Source organism: Adelges cooleyi, unplaced genomic scaffold, assembly GCF_023614345.1.
Source record: "Adelges cooleyi isolate 19-005CV unplaced genomic scaffold, UGA_ACOO_1.1 ACOO_flye_CR_arks_rails_tigmint_CR_PRNA_248, whole genome shotgun sequence".
In the NCBI taxonomy this organism is placed as follows: domain Eukaryota; kingdom Metazoa; phylum Arthropoda; class Insecta; order Hemiptera; family Adelgidae; genus Adelges; species Adelges cooleyi.
This window is the reverse complement of record NW_026095913.1, coordinates 237,060-258,055: the sequence shown is the minus strand read 5'-3', so window position 1 is coordinate 258,055 and position 20,996 is coordinate 237,060. Positions and strand designations below refer to the sequence as shown.

At 30.1% G+C, this 20,996-nt stretch overlaps 1 protein-coding gene and 1 long non-coding RNA gene across 3 annotated transcripts; one reads left to right on the top strand and one right to left on the bottom strand.

Moving 5' to 3' along the window:
- Positions 1-9,000: 9,000 nt before the first annotated feature.
- On the bottom strand, positions 9,001-11,329 carry LOC126837304 (uncharacterized). Its single transcript, XR_007685498.1, has 2 exons — positions 11,213-11,329; positions 9,001-10,089 (listed from the first exon to the last, which is right to left on the bottom strand). It is a non-coding gene; the product is annotated as an uncharacterized LOC126837304 (long non-coding RNA).
- Positions 11,330-12,809: 1,480 nt separating this feature from the next.
- LOC126837335 (uncharacterized) lies at positions 12,810-17,746 on the top strand. 2 transcript variants are annotated; one of them, XM_050571200.1, is made up of 10 exons: positions 12,810-12,999; positions 13,165-13,303; positions 13,664-13,713; positions 13,865-14,006; positions 14,331-14,392; positions 15,135-15,342; positions 15,768-15,829; positions 15,992-16,157; positions 16,446-16,546; positions 17,546-17,746. In XM_050571200.1, the coding sequence occupies exons 1-9, from the start codon at positions 12,919-12,921 to the stop codon at positions 16,499-16,501; spliced, it is 966 nt and encodes a 321-aa protein (XP_050427157.1). In that variant the 5' UTR covers positions 12,810-12,918; the 3' UTR covers positions 16,502-16,546; positions 17,546-17,746. The 2 variants fall into 2 exon arrangements, with proteins under 2 accessions (XP_050427157.1, XP_050427156.1); XM_050571199.1 differs by having other exon boundaries at positions 16,446-16,550.
- The last annotated feature ends 3,250 nt before the right edge of the window (positions 17,747-20,996 follow it).

Genomic DNA, 20,996 nt, shown 5'->3' with positions numbered 1-20,996 from the left:
ACGGAAAATCAGTTGGTTCAGTTGGGAAAATATTAATAACATATTACTCAATTAATAGTGATTAATTATTTATAATAATAAATTATTATTATGAATCTTTTTTCAGATTATATTCTAAAATTGTGATTTAAAAAAAAATATATTCAATCTTTTTTTGTTGAGCGAACCTAGTATACATACAATACTTGTAAAATACGGGTTTATACGGGTTATATGTATTTTAGTTAGATTTATATTGTTATATAAGAAAACATTTTTTTTTTAATACTATAATACAATTGTCTGAGGGGTGACCTCTTTTTAGACATTGAACCGCAAGCTGGTTGAGCACATTAAAGGTTGCTCTCCATTGGACCTCTTGAGCTGTTCTTTGAAGTAGATTGATAATATAGTAATGTAATTATGTAGATAATCGGAAATCTAAATGTAAGGCTGTATTTCTTACAAACATAGAGCGATAGAAATAATGCGCAATATCTTATATATCAATATGAGATTTCGCAGCATATCCCCACACTGGCGCTGCATATAGTAGGAGAGGGCAAAGAAGTTGTTTGTAAATCATGAGAGAGCAGTTCCAATTATTCATTATGTTTAATTTATATTAAACAGAATTAAAAAACACAATTTTAAAATTTAATAGAAAATAATTTAAAACATTTTGGAAACAATTTTAGCAAAATTGTTTCTCGCCACTGCCAAGACAATTAAGAGAGGAAAGAAAATATAAGTGTCTGCCCCTAACTAAAAGTCTAATTGACCGACTTGCTTTGAACATTCCCCTCGAAGTCGTGTGCCCCATCTCACACAAACCAGATCAAGTGAGAATTGAACCGCTAAATCGGAATAAATCACATTCAAATAAACGATTTGATGCTTTGATCACTTTAAGTTGTAATAATTCCTGTAAACCTGTGATCCCCCGTCACCACTATGCCTCGACCCTAATACTGACTCTTTTTATTCGAAGTGACTGACAGCCAGCAGTGGCGCAGCATCTAACTGGCGCATCTAGTATATAAAATATAGATTTCAAAACTAACAAAAAAAAGTATACAAAAAGTGAGGATTTATACATTTTTTAAATATCTATTTTCACGTCGAAAAAATTGTGAAAAAAAGAATGTTTGCAAGGCTCTATTAAACGTTTTCACATAGGTATTACATATTATATTTTAACAGCTTGCTTACGAGTCCGCAACACCACAGGATACATTTTTATGTATCTAAGGTGGCTAGTAAACATACCAAGTTTCTGGCTAATATTATAGTGTTTTCATAATATCTGGCCCAAAACAATTCAGAGAGAATTTGGCACCTTAAATTATTGAATTTATTATTCATTTCTATTTTAAACGTTGTGAATACAAAATATATGCCCCCACCCCCATTCCCATTCCCAACCACAACCATATCCCTCATCTCCAATCTCCTATCTCCTTCCCTTATCTCTTATCTCTCTTATCAGATAAATCAGCTGTTATTTTTCGTTATGATAACTGGTGTAAGTGTCGATTTTTCCGGTTGTGTTCCATAGCAAAGATATAAAAATGTCAAAAATAACAAGAAAATTTCCTAAACACATAAATGTCATAACTGTGAAACCTCTAAATGAAATATTTGTTAAAAACTATTATATAAAAGTATATTAACAAATTAACTAATTAAATTAGGTTTTCAAGCGTGACTAATCTTAAATTAACTATTTTCCATAAGAAACTGCCAACTAAAAAATAATAGATAATATATAAACACAGTTTTTATTACATTTATGAAATACATCGAAACCTGTAAATCTAAAAATAATAATTACAAAGAATTTTACCCAATGAAAAAAATGTAATGTAACAAATAATACCTTATAAGCTGTAAAACATAAACGTGACATATTTATATGTATTTTATAACAAATTTTGAACGGGCTACAATTTTTATATACAAAAAAAAATTGAAACGACGTCTAATCAGCCTGCTTGTATTACAGAATTTACTGTTATTAGTCAATTGCAGTAGGATTAGTGTAGCTAGTTTCTTCCGTGCTCGCGTTGTATTGAAATCCAAGGCGGTGCAAGTGCTCGGTTATAAATCCGGTGTAAGAATTCAGTTTATTCACATAAAAATCGTAGAGGTTAATTATGGTATTTAAATTTCTACATTCTGCCGCTAGTACGTCTATATTTACGACACTGTTTGCAGGTCGGCAGTCAGTGATTAAAAGGATCTCCAAGGAATGTGCAAAGGACATAATTGGCCAGTTAAACCGATCCGTTTTGAGAAATAGTCGAATCCTTGCCATAGGTTCGTAAAATGGACTTGGAACGACCTTTTCGTCAAAAGAATGGAGTATCTCGAATACGCCCAACAAGTATGACATTACGGATGCACCTGTTGCGATACTAGTTTCTAGCTTACTCCGACAATCATCAGCGACAAATTTTGGTGTAATCCCGTTACACTCATCGATCGTATGAACCATTAGTCTGAGAAAGTCAATCAATTTTGGTCCGTAACCGCATCCCATCATAGAAGGTATGGTTTTCAACTTACCTAACGCCCCGTATTTGTGACCTGTATTAGATAACCGACGTTTGCATATCCAGTGCGAGCCCGAAATTTTGACCTTATCGAACCACAGTTCTTCCCAATGTTCTGGTCTAGTAATATAGTTAATATAACTTAATTGTACCCTCGTAAGTCTACCGACACACCTCGTGTCGTTTTTTGTGCATACAACGCATAACGCAATTAGAACTTTAATAATGAGATTATTTTTCATGCTTAGTCGTTTAAGCACTGATTTTTTTTTTATTTAACAAAATAAATGTCTAAATAAACTCAATTGGTGCCACGTACTGGATGACAGTACTTCGTACAAAAGTCAAAAGACACTTATTGTTTGCTTGGGACAAATACTGTCAAATTGTATATTCCCATTAGTTTAATATACTGGCACTTTAAAAAGTGCACGTGACACAGGTGCTGTTTAATATGTACAAAGTAGATATAACTATAATAATAACAGCACAGTGCAATTGGGGTAAAGTGGGGATGGAGCCACATTGGAAGTAGTTTAACTATATTAGAAAAAGACATATGGCATAATAGTTTTAACTAGAAAAATATGTAAAATCATATTACACTTCAATGGGGAAGGGCTGAAGACCATTTGTACCTTTACGGGGGTAAATGAATGCGATTAAATTGCATTCGAATAAACGCTTCGATGTGTTTTCATTCATTTTTTGGAAATTTTTGTCAATCTACTACAATAAATACCACTGCAGTAAGAAGTTACATCCAAAATTAAAAATGGATGTTTTAATATACTTAATATAACATGTTTTAATATACTAATGATGTTTGCGTATGACATAGTGTCATTCGGGAAAGTTTGGGAATTGGATGAGAGATATAAAGAGTGAAGAGAATCGCTTACAAGAAAAAGGACTAGGAATTAACTAAAATAACATGAATTTCAAATAAAATTATTTATATTTTTTTGTTGGTATGCAAACGATATAGGTAATACATAGAGATATTTGATTATTATACAGTACAGTTAAATTTTGAGTTTACACATTGTAAAAAGTTAAAATAATGAGTATATATGTTGTATATTATAACGACTTTTGAGTGTGAATAATAATTAGTACTCTAACTTGCACATACCATGGACACCGTTTCCAACGGACGTTATACTATATTCATTACTAACAAACGTCAACATGATGGAAGAGTAATGAACATTTAACAAACATTAACAATTTACCCATTTCATTTAATATAAAAAAAATGTATATATTAAACTTTTTATAATAACTAACCTAAAAGAATAATTGATGACACAGATTCAAAAAGCCAAACTGAAATGTATATTTAACCTAGAAAAACCGTCTTCGTGGAATAATTTTGTTAACACGCCATCGCGTAAACGTTCTTCCATTTATTTTAATTATAATAATGAAATAAGATTGTACCAAGTGTTTTGCTACTCCATATAATTGTTGCCATTTGAAACAACAGACGCTGGAACATAAAATGTCAAATTGCCTTAAATTTAAATATTTCATTTACAATACCTATGATATGCAATTTATATAAATAGATATAATAGCATAATATTGTCAACAGGCATATAAACTAAGTATCTACTAATAGGAGGCTGCCATTTTGTGAAAAATGATATTATTGTTTTTTCCATAATTTATCAAATATATATGGCCACCGACTATGAAAAATAGTCCATGATATGACGATGGTTTCGTCAATTAACCTAACATGTTAATACGTTACATTCAAAAGTGACGTAACATTTTTACTTTCTATGAAACTGGTACACAAAATGTCTGTCTCCCAGTTGGGGATATTTCTCAGTCTGAATACGCGTTCCATAGTATATTGAGTTCAGTGGTTCGTCATAGCGCATAAATTATAAATACCAACACTATGCTGTCGTATTATTTATCGTAAACGGTTGTCGTCCAGGACACAAAATCCTGAATCGGATAACTCGAAGCTTTAATACTATTGGAGTATATTGAGTTATGGTCAACGCAAGACGAAAAAGTAATGTATACTTACTGGTGTAAACACATATCGTTATTCGTTACACAATCGTATCCTACTACAATGGCGATAACAAACAACGCCGTGATCAGTGTGCCTCGATGCCGTTCACTGTACCTATGTGCCTTTTTTCCAAAAGCAATTATCTAGCCCGAAAAATTGTCTTGACGTTAACATTATATATAAAGGTAGATTGATTTTTTTTTTTTTTTAAATATCTATTTTTACGTCGTATAAATTATTAAATGAGAAACAAGAAATTGTCCAAAAGTATATGGATGTCATCACTTTGAAACCTCTTATACCTTAGTATGAAAGTAAAACGCAATTAGATTAATATAAATAATAATATTCGCTGATTTTTATTATGAAACGCAAATTACACGAGTGACGAGTTGTGCCGGTGTAGCACTCGCGTATGGTGGACAATCACCACCATATAAACTATATAAACTGCTGATACGTAACAAAACCCTTCGATGGAATATTTTTTCAAAACTTCTATTTTCAAGAATTAATAAGTTTTATTTTTTAATAAGGTTTTCAAATGTGACTAATCTTAAAACTGTTATACTCCATAAGAAATTACAAAGTAAAAAATAATACAGTTTATATTAACACAATTTTTGATTTTTAATAAATTGAATAATTACAATAAATTTAAATACATTAAAACCAACAAGTCTAAAAATAATTATTACAAAGAATTTTACCTATTTAAAAATAGGTAATGTACTGAATTCTACTTTAAAAGTAATAACACATATGTGACATATAAATGTATTTTATCTGGTTAAAATTTTTCAATTGAAAAAAAATTAACTAAAACGACATCTAATCAGCCTGCTTGTATTACTGAATTGACTGTTATTAGTCACTTGCGTTAGGACTAGTATGGCTAGTTTCTTCCGTGCTCGCGTTGTATTGAAATCCAATGCGGTGCAAGTGCTCGGTTATAAATGCGGTGTAAGAATTCAGTTTATTCACATAAAAATCGTAGAGGTTAATTATAGTATTTAAATTTCTACATTCAGCCGCTAATATTTCTTTATCGACGACACTGTGTTCAGGTTGACAGTCAGTGATTTAAATGGTTTATAAGGAATCTGCTAAGGACGTAATTGGCCAATTAAGCCGATCCCTTTTGAGAAATAGTCGAATCCTCGCAATAGGTTCGTAAAATGGACTTGGAACGACCTTTTCGTCAAAAGCAAGAAGTAGCCTAAATATAAGTAACAAGTTAGATATAACCGACGCACAATTTGCGACACTAGCTCTCAGTTTACTCCAACAATCATCTTTGACAAACTTTGTTGGAATCTGTCACACTCATTGATCGTATGAACCGTTAGTCTGAGAAAGTCGTTCAATTTTTGTCCGTAACCACATCCCATCATAGAAGGTATAGTTTTCAACTTTTCTAATGTCCCATACTTGTGAACTCTATTAGTTAATCTACGTTTGCTTATGCAGTGCTAACCGGATAGTCTAACCTTATTGCACCATATCTCTTCCCAATGACATGGTCTAATAATATTTTTGGCATGATTTAGTTCATTCCTCGCGAGTCTACCGTTAATATTATATAATGATAACGCAATTAAAAACTTACTAATCGAAATTTTTTCCATGCTTAATCGTTTAAGCATCCGATTTTTTAGTTGAAAAAATGAATATGGTCTGCCTTGTCTCTAACAAAAATGAAAATGTTTAAATTAAATATATTGCCGCCAAGTACTATACGACAGAACTCCGAGCAAAGGCGTAAACACGCCCACTTATTGTTTGCCTCGGAAAATTTTTTGTCAAATTGTGTATTGCCATAAGTTCAATATACTGGTGCACGTGACACAGTTGCTGTTTAATATGTACAAACTAGAAAGAAAGAAAATAGTTAAGTTCAGTCGGGGCATAGTGGGGATGCTCACAGTGAAAGTAGTTTGAATATTTTGTAAAAAGTCATACTATGGTAGAATAGTATTGATTTAAAAAATATGTAAAACCATGTTCGACTTTAAAGGTGAATGGCTGAAAACCGTTTGTAACTCCACGGAATAATCAAAGCGATTAAATTGCATTTAAATAAACGCTTAGATGCATTTTCATATATTTTTGGTAAATTTTTTCCAATCTATTGCAATATATACCTCTTCAGTAAGAAGTAAGCGGTGTTGCGTCAGAGCAAATATAAAAACTATTGTGATGAAATCTGTAGCTTTGGTGTTTTGATGCATGATGATAATAATTCTGTGTGCGATAAATATGGTCATTTATACTAATTGTAGTAGTAACAAAATAAATAATACTGCATCTCACTGAGAAATCTCTAACTCTTTATACTCTAAAATTTAACTTTAATTTTAAACTCACTACAACATTGCTTAAACAGATAAGGTAAAAATTTGCTTTGAACATTTTTTTATTTGGAATGACTCAGTCGAACAATGCTCTAATAATTTAACTGGAGATATTTGGCGTTCAATTGTAGCAGAGAGGATTTAGTGCAAGCAGTAGACCAAAAAAGAACTGGATGTAAGTTTGTAAATAAAGTTATAAAGTTAAGTGAATATTTTTTGTGTGCAGAAAACTAGGTGAAAAGGAAAGAAAGCAAAGGAAGTCGTGGATTTGTATAAATGTGGAGATGAAAGCAAACGTGGTAGGAGTGATGTGAAAAATTGATACAGCAATAATAGTAAAAATAATTTTAGGGAGTGTTGAATGTAGTAAGTGCATACGCTCGAGAAGTAGGATGTGATAAAAGTTTTCTGGAGGAGGAGGAATTCTGGCAAGGTTGTTCAAGGAAATTCAAGGAATATCAGTAATGAAAGGGGTTACCAAAGATTTATAGGGGGGAGTTTTCCATGGTGTATGACGTTTGCGGATGCCATAGTGTCATTCGGGAAAGTCCGGCAGAAGTGGACGAGAGATTTTAGGAGTGAAGAGAAGCGCTTAAAGGGAAAAGGACTAAGATTTAGTAGGAGTAAAACGGAGGGAATCGTGTTGGATTTTCAATGGATCAAAATGTTGGGCAGTAGACAAGAAAACTGAACAGTTATTGAGTGTAGCAGAGATGAGAACGCTAAGATTGACAAGTAAAGTGACTAGAAAGAATATAATACGCCCTAGCTCGGAGCAAGCATTCAGACCCCCATCGGTTCGGCCGGTAGGTTACAGATTCCAAGTACTGTACCCGACGGTTAAAAAACCAAGTGTCTGGTGTTGCTTACTTTACGGTAATCTATGGTTTAAATCAGAAAGAAATCTCTAGAGAGGTCAGTCGGCCAAATGTCTGGAATGGTGTACCTATGTAGCTGTTTAAAAGTTATAGCTATTTAAAGTTCAAATTAGTGCACTATTGAGAAGTATTTATAGCTATATTCAAAACAAATAATCTTTTTTTGTTTTGAACAAAGTATAATATATTAAGCGACCTATTATTTTAAAGCCAAGAATGTACCATAACATTTAATTAATTACCTAAATTGTCATTACAAATTGGTTTGAAAAAATAATAATTTTATTATTTTATGGAGACGCTATTATGAAACATTACAGTGCTAGCGTATACGAAACTTGAAAGATATACTGTTCCCAACTTTTCCTTGAGGATTTTTGTACAAGCAATAAACGACGACTGTCATTATATAACACATCATACATTACCTATGATAAGGAGCGGTTTCAGACTAAATCTACAGTAGTACAGTTTTTGTACAGGTAATAATGGCCGACGACCGCAAACCATGTCACAGTATGCATTCACTTTCAGTTAGGTTAGATTATTATGATAATGCTTGCCGTTCTTATCAAGTGATAAGACATTTTTATATAACATAGACTGTACACTATGTTGTTACTGTACACTGTATTATTAAATGGATATCCCTTTAATAATATCATACTGCGAGTGCAAGATTGCTTGGTACGTCGCGTCGTTGTCTTCATGACAAACAAATTATTTGAAAACGAACGACTAAATTATTAATAAGCGAAACGAAAAATCGTTTTCGACTAGTGTAACGATAATATAAATCACCTTTATCAGCCTATATCGACGCCCTTCGCCGTATATGTATGTGCCTATTTTCCAAGAGCAATTATGTAGCCGAATGGATTTATTTGGAAGAATCAAAGATTGACGGTCACGTGATGTTGAGATTTTATGTATAAGCAGATAGATTGAACTTATTATTACATTTTTAAAAAAATCTTATTTCATGTCGTATAAATTGTAAAATTAGATTTGTAAAATGTCTAAATATATAAATGTCGTCACTTTGAAACCCTTAGATGGAATTTTTTAACAACATTTTTTACTAAAAATATTAACAAGCTAATTAATTTCATAAGGTCTTCACTTGTGGCTAATCTTAAATTAATTAAACTCCATAAGAAATTACAAAGTCAAAAATAATAAAGTTTATATTAACACAGTTTTTAATAAATCGAATAATATTTATTTCAATGAATTTAAATATATTAAAATCCAACAAATCTAAAAATAATAATTACAATACATTTTACCTATTGAAAAAAAATGTAATGCAACGAATTTACCTAATAAGTTATAACACACAAACGTCGCATATTTAATATATTTCATAGCAACTTTTATACAGTTTACCATTTTTGTATGAAAAAAAATAATTTGTGAAAATGTATCTATTCTGTGCGGTCTTATAACTGAATTTACTGTCTTATGTATTAGGAGTAAAAAAGGTAACTACGTCTTCCCTTGCGTTGTATTGAAAACCAAGCTTACGCAAGTGCTCGCCTATATATGCAATGTAAGAATTCAGAGTGTTAACATAAAATTCGTAGCGGTTCATTATAGTGTTTCGATTTTTATATTCAGCCGTTAATATCTCTATGTTGAATACACGGTGTTCTGGTTTGCAGTCAGTTTTTAAAATGGTCTCCAAGTATTCAGCAACATACATGACATCCCAGTTAAAACCTTGGGCTATGATAAAAAGGTGAGCGGCCCAAAGATGCCCGTAAAGTTTACTTAGAGTTATACTACTGTCGAAATTGTGCAACTCAAATACGCGCAACAAACTTAATATAGTTGTGGCAAGTGTTTGGAGACTACTGTTCAGTTTGGTCCAACAATCGTCAGCTACAAACTTTTGTGGGAAACTTTTACACTCTTGGACCGTATGAATCGTTAATCTGAGATAATCATTCAATTTTTGTCCGTAACCGCATACCATCATATAGGGAATAACTTTCAACTTATCTATTGTGCTGAAACTGGAATCTGGATTAGATATAATACGTTTATCTATCCATTCCGTTTGGATTTTGACCTCATCGAACCACATGTCTTGCCAATGTTCCGGTCTGCTAATATAGTTAATATGAATCGATTGTTTTTCAGTAAGTGCGCCGTCACAACTCGTCTTGTTTTTAATGCATGTAACGGCTAACGCAATTAATACCTTAATGACGACAATTTTTTCCATGTTTAATCGTTTGGGTATCGAATTTTTTACTTGCCAAAACGAATATGACCTCCTTAGTCTATAACAAAAACGAAAATGTCCAAATTGAATCGATTACGTACTAAACGATAGTACTTTGAGCAAATCCGAAAAGACACGCACTTATTGTTTGCCTGGGATATTTTTTATTTCTAAAGTCATTAAAATGTTAAATTACATTTTTCCATAAGTTTAATATACATGTGCACGTGACACGAGTAGAATATCAGAAGAGTGAAGATAATTAATAAATCATAAGTAATTTAATCCGATCCAACGTTTCGATGTGTATCTGTGTATATTAAGAAACCGACACAGTAAAAAAAGAAACTAGTTAAGGAAAATAGTGAAGTAAAAAATTAGACTATTGAAACCTTGTACATTAAAACCAAGCATAGTAATAACCAATACAGTATTAGTCAGCACAATCTAAATCAAGTACAGTATAAATAAATACAGATTTAGTTACATTATAACTAACTGAGTAAAATTTAATAAATGCTTCAATGCGATTCTGTGGATACTTGACCACATTAAGGGTATTTCTTCCTATGCTGGTTTAGACTGTACTTGGTTTGGACTATGTTGCGTTAAACTGTGCTGGATTCTTACTATTTCTAGATTATCATCAAAGCGTTTGCGATAAAACCACAATCAGATTTAATATTAGCTTTGACCCAAATTTGCTAACTTCTTCTGTACTGATTTATACTGTATATAGATTGGAATTTGCTGGCTTACAATATGCTGGTTCAGACTGTACTTGGTGTTAGCTGTGCTTTTTAAACATAATTCTACCTAAATATAATGAAATATATTTCTATAGAAGAGATAAAAATATTATATTTTTTGCTCTATTTTTAGTGTAGTCCAAACGGTTTATTTCTTAATGATACAACTTAAAGAAACCAACATGGCGCCGCCGGGATATAGTGGTTATGGGACATATTAAAATGATAAGTTTATAGCTATTCGGGAAACACTTATTTCGCTACATTTGTATAGCTGATTCAATAAACATTGTTTATTTTGAATTGTCATTAAAAAATTTGTAGTACTTACTATGAAAGAACTAATATAAATTATTTATGAAAACTATAAACTAAAATAATACTGTGATTTCGGAAAAACGTTAATAAAAAATGCACAAAATGTGGACTTACGGTCTTTGAAGTTTGAGAGTAAGACTTACTTGAATGATTGAAATGGTCGTACTTTGAGGACAGAAATCAATTTGATTGGCTTTTCATACGAATTACTGTAAGCTGATCTCTTGCGACTAGCTAATGAGTGCAAATATTAATTTATTTACATAGCTGGTTTATTTCTATTAATACGATTTCTAGTTTACATTACTCTGACGTGGTATTTAGACTAAGTTGTGAACATTTATTTCTATATAAATCACTCGTAAAAAAAGTGTTTACATTAGAGACTTAAGCCACACTTAATCGTGTACGTCATTCCATAGAAAAAAAATCATAATTATTTTATCTTTCTTTTAAATTTAGTCCTACGTATTATGTAAACATTTTGTATAAGCTTATCTAAAACTGAATTTAAATTAACCTTAAACAAAAAATTGTATTTTAACTTTTTTTTCTTCAAAAACGTTCATTTAAATTCAAATGATGGTGGGTTAGGTTTTTGTTATACTCAAACAATACAACTTTATAAAAATGTCAAACCGTTCGTTTTCTGCTGATTAAAATATAAATTAACCTAAGCTGACGTGGCTAAGATTTAATGTATATCGGTAACATGTATTCAAATTTGATGTATACAAAAAAATTAATCAATATTAGAATCATTTAACAGTAGTTAAATCATTTCAAAACTAAATAAAAATTGATTATGAGCGAAGTTAGTTATATTAGAATAGCTAGCTGTTGGAAAGCGTAAAATTCCTGAAAATTATAAATCAGATTTACTTTGGTAAATATTAATAAGGACGTAAGTTTTTGTTGCACTTAGGGACCCAAAAAAGCAATAATCCATTAACATATTAAACTCTACCTAAACATTAACCCCAATTTGGGCCTCCAACATGGTAGTTACGGCATTGTACATTAACATTACATTGTAAGACGGTTGTGTAAACAAGTAATGCGTTTTTTTGTTACTCAAACTGCAAAACAACTACTGTTTTTTATGATTCGTATGCCGAGCCACGATTATTTATTATTAAAGCTGTAAATATTGTTAACAGCCGTGAAAATCTGAACTAAATAGGTAATTAAATTGTTCGTTCATGTTTTGTAGGCGAATATTTGTTTTTGTTGTTTCTTTTGTATGGTATCACCAGCAAAATATCAAACTACTGTTTAATGATAATATTATATTTAAACCTAGATTTGTTGGTTTTGAAATTAGAGTTCAGTAACATTTTTTCTAACTACAGAAGAATGAAAATCAAACATTCATCAAACTTAGATAAGTACGCGCGCCGGTGTAACCATATGAAAAAACCCTAATATAAATAATAAAACGTCCAATATAATAATATTATACGAAAGCGATTTGATAAAAAAAAACCTTTTTCTATAAAGCGTTCGGTTTACAAAAAGCTAAAAAATAACATATTGTTATAAGACGGTTGTGTAAACAGGTAATAGGTACATTTTTTGGGCTTGTCAAACGACTAAACAACTACTGGTTTTTTGTGATTCGTAGACCATAGATACGATTATTTATTTTTAAATTCAATGTGAATATTTAACCTATATTGAACAAACAAAATACATATTATTTATTAGGTTTCACACTGAAATCGCTAAGACAGCAGCCGTAAAAAAAAATAGGAAACATTTAAGCTTTAAATTCCTGTATACCACTATTCAATTAACTTACGCATTAAAAAAATATCATAATGAATATTAAATTTGTTTGTATTTTTTCATACATGTTTCTATGTTTTTGTAAAGTAAAATATGAAGAAATTACTGATGAGGTAATTTTGAATTTATTCTATCCAACTATATATTTTATTAAACACATTTATATATTATAAAGTTTATTTAATAATCTTATTGAATAATTATAATTTAAAACACATTATTTCTGTAATAATAGTATTCGCATTTAGTATTAAAAAAAAACAATTTAATAATTTTAGAAATTGGACGAAATTTATGATGCGGTATATGAAGATGTTGCTGAACATTCAATAAAGTGTTACTTAATTGAGAAAATCGTGGGATTGAAGGATGGACTACCTGAACAGGAAATCAAGTTTATAATTGAAAAATTGCAGTGTACGTTGAATAATAATAATTTAGTATTGTACATATTGTAAAATGTATAGGTATGTGAAATGTGACTTTGCCTTCTACATAAATTATCGTCGGTAGGTAGTGTGTTTTTTACAACATTTCTGATGAGTACCTATAATATTATGCAAAAGTCGCCTGCAAAAATAGTTGGGATGACTAAGTTATGCACATACATAATAACGGGCCAATAAAAGTATTGTCTTTAGATGACTTTTAATTATACCCGTTATGGCCATATATTGTACATAAAAACGCAATAACAATAAATGCAACCTGTTATGTGGTTACAGCATAATTTAGTTTGGTAAACTGTAATACAAATACTATTGTAATGATTTCTAGATGTTCCTATGACAATACAGAACCTAAAAACAATACAACTTACTGATGCGGTAATTATGACTTTTTTTTATATCTAATAATAATTATATATTTATTTGCAAATAAATCCGTGTCGTACATAGATAATATTACTTATTTTCACATTATTTCTGTAATAATGGTATTTAAATTGTGTATTAAAAAAAAAATTAACGATTTTAGCATTTTACCCAAATTTTTAATTCGGTACATGAAGACGATGTGGCTCAGGATCTAGTAAAATTTTACTTATTGGAGAAAACTATGCGATTGAAAGATGAATTACCTGAACAAGAAATCGAGTTTAATATTGAAAAATTGCCGAGTATGTTAAATAATAATAATTAAGTAGGTATTAATAATGTAAAATGTATATGTGAAATGTGACTAGTAATCACTTAACCTTTTTACAAAAATGGTTATCGATAAGTAGTTTGTTTTTTTCAACTTTCTAAGGAGTAGTTATAATATTATGCATAAGTCCTAAAGTAAGTTAGGAAAAACAAGTTATATACTTCTAATAACAACCGTTATGGCCAAATTGTGTACGTCATAAAAACGCAATAATAATAAATGCAACCTGCTAATTTGTTACAGCATAATTTAGTATGGTAAATTGTAATATGAATACTTTTGTAATGATTTCTAGATGTTCCTATGTCAAAAAAGGACTTTAAAGAATCACTAAAAAAAATAAAACTTACTGATACGGTAGGTATGAATGTTTTGATAACTAAATATGAATAATATAATAGTAATAGTTCGATACTATAGTGAATATACCTAGTAGTTTATAATTCGAGACACATTATTTCTAAAATAGTAGTATTCACAGTGTTGTAACGTGAGCCACGGTTTGAGGAAGAGATTTAGGTTTAAGTCAGTAATTTTAACGCAAACTTTCGACGGATTTTCTGATTTGTGTTATAGAACAACACAAATAAACAATTTTAAACAAAAAGAATAGTTAATGTATACAATTTACAAATAACTTCTTAGATACTCTGAAAACACATTAACTAACAAGACATTATTTAACACATTAATTAACAAGACAAGACGGATGCTCTGCTGTCACTCAACTAACTCTGTATTATGAGTTAACACAATAAACAATTAAAAACAAAATGGTTATGTACACAATTTACAAATAACTTTAAAGATACTCTGAAACATACATAGATGCTCTGAAAAACTTAGCTACTTCATAAGACATGACTGATGCTCTGCAGCAAAACGACTAACTCACCGTTTGTGGTGGGACACGGTTGAGTGTTTCTGACTAAGGCTAAATCCCTAAGTCAGCGAATTCCATTCGACTCGGTCGTGGTCAACACCAATTATCTGATGCTCTTAACTTGTATAATTATTTACACACATATGAAAAAAACATATTATAATATTCAGGGGTTCATAACAGTGTTTATTAAAAATACAAATGTAATGATTTTAGCAACTTGTAAAACTTAATGATAAATTACGAGACGATGAGAAAGGATATGTTACCAGGCATTCCGTAAAAAACTACTTAAGAAAGGAAACCACGATACCGAAACATAATCTATCTGCAGAGAAAATCGAGTTTATAATTAACAAATTGCAACCACGCCAATATGGACTAAATGAAAAGGAAGTCGAAGAGATAAATAAACCCTTAAAGAGTACGTTGAATAATAATAATTTAGTATTACATATTGTAAAATATATATTATTATGTGAATATATATTTTCGGTAGGTAGTATGCATTTTTTACAACATTACTGAAGTGCATTAAAATATTGTGCAAGGTATAAAAACTAAAAACCGCTCTTGTTTTCTTTAGACCTATAAATTGTGATTAATATTGAAGTATTCATTTTACGAAATTCTCCTTGATGTTTTTTTAGACACGATTTTAGATTATTTAAAATTAAAAAAGCGGTAACAAAGTTATTGTTTTTAGATGACTTTTAATAACAACCCGTTATGTCCAAATTGTGTATGTTATAAAAACGCAATAATAATAAAATATGCAACTTGTTAATTCGTTACAGCATAATTTAGTTTAGTATATTGTAATATGAATACCTTTGTAATGGTTTCTAGATATTGCTTTAACAAAAGAGGAATTTAAAGAAATACTAAAAAAAATAAAACTTACTGAAGCGGTAATTATGATTTCTTTAATAACTAAACATATGATACATTAAAGTAAACAATTAAATACTTTATAAACATAGTGAATAATATAATGGTGATAATTTGAGACACGTTCTTTCCACAATAATAGTGACCATATTGTGTATTAAAAAAAAATGTAATTATTTTAGCAATTAGACGACATTTATGCTGGTGCCAAAAGTTCTAACGCCAATTGGTTTAGAAGTGGAAAAGTTGACAAGAAATTTACAAGACTCTACTTGTCAGACAACTTATTAGAATACGGAATAACAACTTATGAAATAATGCTAAAAATAACAGAACACTTCCCGACGGGTACGATTAACAATAATAATTCATTTAATGATATTAAAAAATATATATGTGAAATGAGAATAACTAATAATCAGTAATTACTTTGATGTTTTGCGTAAATTATTATTGGTAGGTAGTGGGTTTTCGTCATAACATTTCTGAGGATTACCTAGATGGCTTTTGATTATTTCCCTTATGGCTAAATATTGTACATAAAAACGCGTTAATAATAATTGCAACCAGTCAACTCGTTACAACATAATAAAGTTCGGTAAAATTTAATATGAATACTTTTATAATGATTTTTAGATAAAGATAATATTCCAATAGAAGAATTTAGAGAATTAATAAAAGGTGTTATGTAATGTGGACGCTACAACACTACCTGGTGGCGGATTTGCCGCTTTTAAGCAAGTAATTTTTTTCACCCTTTTACTATTACAATTTTCGCTTCTTTATAATATAGTGATTTTTTTAAATTTGATAAATATAAATTCAAATTGTCATATATTTTAGGGTTATCTAAATTAATTATTAGTTATACAAAATATAGTAAATACAAAAATGAAAAGCCAGTACAGTGTGATAGGGCGGAATGGTGACGGAGCATATTGGAGCAGGGGAGGTCACACTTCTTTAGGAATTATTTGTACCGAAAATGATAATGCCACTTTATATCTAACTTCAGAACAAAGATTATATTTTCACCTTTTCTGGTAGGAAGGGTTTTTGATATTTTACTAGTTTGTCAATGTTTATCAATAGTACATTATCTAAAAAAATATACCATTCAAATTTGGAACTAATTTAAAAAAAAGCCATAACGCCATAAACCCGTTATTGAAAAAACAATATACGTCCTCGACTAAAACATTTTGCGGTACAGCTGTTGTATATTTAATAAACACTTTATTGGACGCATTAAATACAAACAAAATTTCAAAGAACACTATACAACTCTTACTGTATATCTGTTGTTCTAGATCTATTGAAATAATTCTAATTCGGTATATGGATGAAACATGTTTGGGATGAATTGAGATTGGAAATTCCGAGAGACCTAGGCCTCTCATAGATCAAAAGTTGTAGTACATAGGCAGAAAAATATTTACCGATAAGTAGATATACATTGCCCAATGAAACAAATATCGAAAACCATTTCTAAATTTATAAACGAGGTCTGACTGAAACATGTCTTCTTTTATTTAGATTATCTACCTAATCAATTCTAAACGTATCATAGTACAAAATATACAATCGTATGCAAATTACAGTCTTCCAAAGTGTTTTTTATTTTTAGTAATTTTATCACTTTTAGTTCTGAAAATGTTTTATATAATTTTACATATTATGCTGTTTACTTACGCATTGTATATTTATTTGTAATCAATCTTTTATTATTATTTCAGGGCTACAAGATTACACCAAAATCCTATCCTCATTCACTATAATTAAAAATTCAAACTATTTAAAGTATTTAATTTAAGTTTATATAAAAAAAAAAATCAAGGTACTATGCTGTTAGCATGGATTTTTTGTGTTTATTCTTTAAATTCTAATGGGTGTGAGGGTTATTTTTGTTTTAACGGATTACTGTATTATTTGTTTAATTTGTAAGTGTTATATTCAAACATTAAAACTTCATAAAAATGTTAAACAACTCGTTTTCTGCTGATAAAAATATAATTAACCTCAACTGACGTGGCTTAGGTTTTAATAATAACAGAAGAACATTTACATAAATAAATTCCATGAAGAAGGTGAGAAATGTATAAATAGCTGAAAAAATCAGTTCCTTCAGGATATAGGAGCTAACTGTATAACAGCTATTCTGTTTTTTTTTTTTTAATTATTTTTATTGAAACAGTAGTTTTGACTCCTACTCTAAACCACGGAATTGTTAAACTGTGTTTGTAATATTTTATATAAATTAAAAATATTTATAAATAACCAAACAGTTTGATTAGTAAAACAGAATCTAAAAATCTTATTTGGTCCAAAAGATATATAATCTGCGTGGCTACACGGGTTTCACTTGTACGAATCAAATTATTTCTAGAATATTCCACACACTAGAAATGATACTATGTATATTTTATTGGTAAATTTAATTTTTAGTTTATACGAATCTAATGCTTGTCAGACCGAAGTTCAGTGACGACTAAAGATAATAATTCAATGCTACTATGATATATGAATATTTATATAATGTTTATCATAAGGATTTATACAGTATTCTAGTATTTTTATATATATACTAATTCATTGAAATACTAGGTTGTGTTTTGTAATATTTTACTTAAATTAGAGATATTTTAAATGAACCTATAATAGTTAAATAAACAGAAAATAAAGCCTAGAAGATGAAATTAACTAAATGTACAAATAAACCAAATAGAACTTAATGAATTAAACTTTGAAATGAAGAACCGTAATAGTTACTAAAGCATATTATAATAAATGTTCTCTCTTACTGAGAAAACAGTGATTGTGGTAAATTATAATGAGACAATTAAGACATTATTATACAATTTTAGGTATAAAACTTAACAATGAATATAGAGAATGGATGAAAACTAAATAATTATAGATTTCAAAAAAATAATAATAATCTTACCATAATTAGAGATTCTAAGGTTTGCTTGCATCCAGGTATAGTAGCATTATAGTTAAATTATAGTATGCTGTCCATTTTTTTAATTACCGTAGAACATTTTGTATGTATACTATTAAGTCTGTACATGTTACTTCTGTTAAATTTTAAATGTTTTTAAAATTTAAAATTTTCTGATTAACTCTTCAAGTTAATCAATGCCGGGTAGCAATTCTAAGATTTATTTATTCATCTTCTTTTAAGTACTGCTTAGCTTCTCTGATCATACAATACATTTCTTCTCTACATTGCATGTAACAAATATGGACTTGAGATGAATGTTAAGAAAACTAAATTCAAGTTAATAACCAAAGACCACACAGACACTCGCAATAATGAATTTAAATTAATATTAAACAATACCATAATAGAAAGAGTGTCTTCATACAAGTATCTTGAGACATGGATTCACAGTAACTGGGATAACTCAAGAGAGATCCGATGTCGAGTTAAAATTGCTAGATCAAAGTTCTTTAATCTAAGGAAAAGTTTTTCAAACAGAGATCTACCATTGGATTTAAAAACTAGGATGTTGAAGTGCTACGTGTTTTCCACCTTGTTGTACGGAATGGAAGCTTGGACTCTAAAGAAAGCAAATGTTCAAAAAATTCAAGCATTTGAGATGTGGTGTTTCCGTAGGAAAGGTAGGTTGACAAATTTACAAACGCAGAAGTTTTAAGAAGAATAGGCAAAGAACCAGAGGTGATGAAGTTTATAAAATCTAGGAAGTTGCAATATTTTGAACATATGCTTAGGGGTGTAAAATATCAGCTCTTGCAGCTCATAATACAAGGAAAGATTTGAGGGGAGAGGAGCAGGGGAAGACCTAGAACGAGCTGGCTGAAACATCTAAAATAGTGGTTTCAATACAACACTAAGGAACTATTCAGTGCAGCCAAGGACAAAAAACATACAGCCATGATGATTTCCAACCTTCGATAGAAGTGGAACGTGAAGAAGAAGAAGATTACCAATCCTTATAAATCAAAATGGGGGGTTTTTAGTTTTTTTTTAAGGCAACATATGTTTTTAATTACATAAATTTGCAGACATACATTTTAAAAATTTGTAAGCGTTTGAATTTTCATTTTTCATCCATTTGTTCATTTGTCATGACTTTGTAAGGATACTACATTTCCTCTTAATAATCATCACATTGCATCGGTTTTCCAAAACCGGTAGCACATAAAAATCATTCTTATGGTCGCATTGTCCAATTTTAACAGTATTATATAACATAATATTTACAGGTACCTTCATTGCTATATTGTATTATTTATGATTAAATATTGTATAGTGCGTACACTCAAATTTACAAACAATCCGTAATGAAATTTTATGGTTTGTTGTTTATCGAAAGCAAGTGTTTTTTTTAAACGTTTTTTTGTTTTGTCTTTTATTAAATCCTAATTCCTGCCCAAATGTTTGAACCAATTTTTCGCAAGGACGTAGAATTTTGAAGTTCCAATAATTACAGCGAATAAGTATTTTGTACATTAAGATACTGTAATGATTATATTGTGTGCACTAAATCACATACTTGCACACAAATAATGTCATTTTATACAATATAAGTTATATATTCTATAATCAATTGTATGCACAAATACTAATATCGCACACAACTATCAATTATTTTTAGTATAATATTTATATAAAAAGTATAAACGGATATGTTAAATAAAAATTACACATAAGATACGATGACTCAGACTTTACGCATGGATGATTTCATACGAGGGGACATTTCTATATCTTTCCCCCGCTGATGACGCACATCCACCCCTATATAAGACAAGCAACAGGTTTGCCGTACGCCCAGCTGATCCAGTAGAGCTAGTAGCCTCAGTAGTCATCGTGATTCCAGTGGCCCAAGTTGTCTGGCCACGCTCGTCTGCAACTTACCAATTATTTAATTGATAAGGCATGGCGAGTGCGGTCAGATGATTTCCACTTAATCGTTTATGGTCTGATCCAGCGTATTTTCAAAGTCTTATGCACAAACAAAACATTGTGTTCATTTATTATTCTATTTAATAGTTCATCTATTAATTTAACTATCTCAACATAGTCCAAGAGACTGGCCTGGTTCATTTAATTCTCTTGAGAAGCGTAAAGCAGCTCGAGGGATCCAATTTCATTGAATTAAAATATTCACTTGGAACTTGGATGTTCTCGCCAGCAATAGGACAATTTAGGTAGTTAAA

Bases quoted from the DNA above. Each gene is read 5' to 3' on its own strand.
- LOC126837335 (XM_050571200.1), top strand. From the start codon at position 12,919: ATGAATATTAAATTTGTTTGTATTTTTTCATACATGTTTCTATGTTTT. The intron at 13,000-13,164 runs GTAATTTTGAAT...TAATAATTTTAG, and splicing joins ATGAAGAAATTACTGATGAG to AAATTGGACGAAATTTATGA. The intron at 14,393-15,134 runs GTAGGTATGAAT...TAATGATTTTAG, and splicing joins AAATAAAACTTACTGATACG to CAACTTGTAAAACTTAATGA.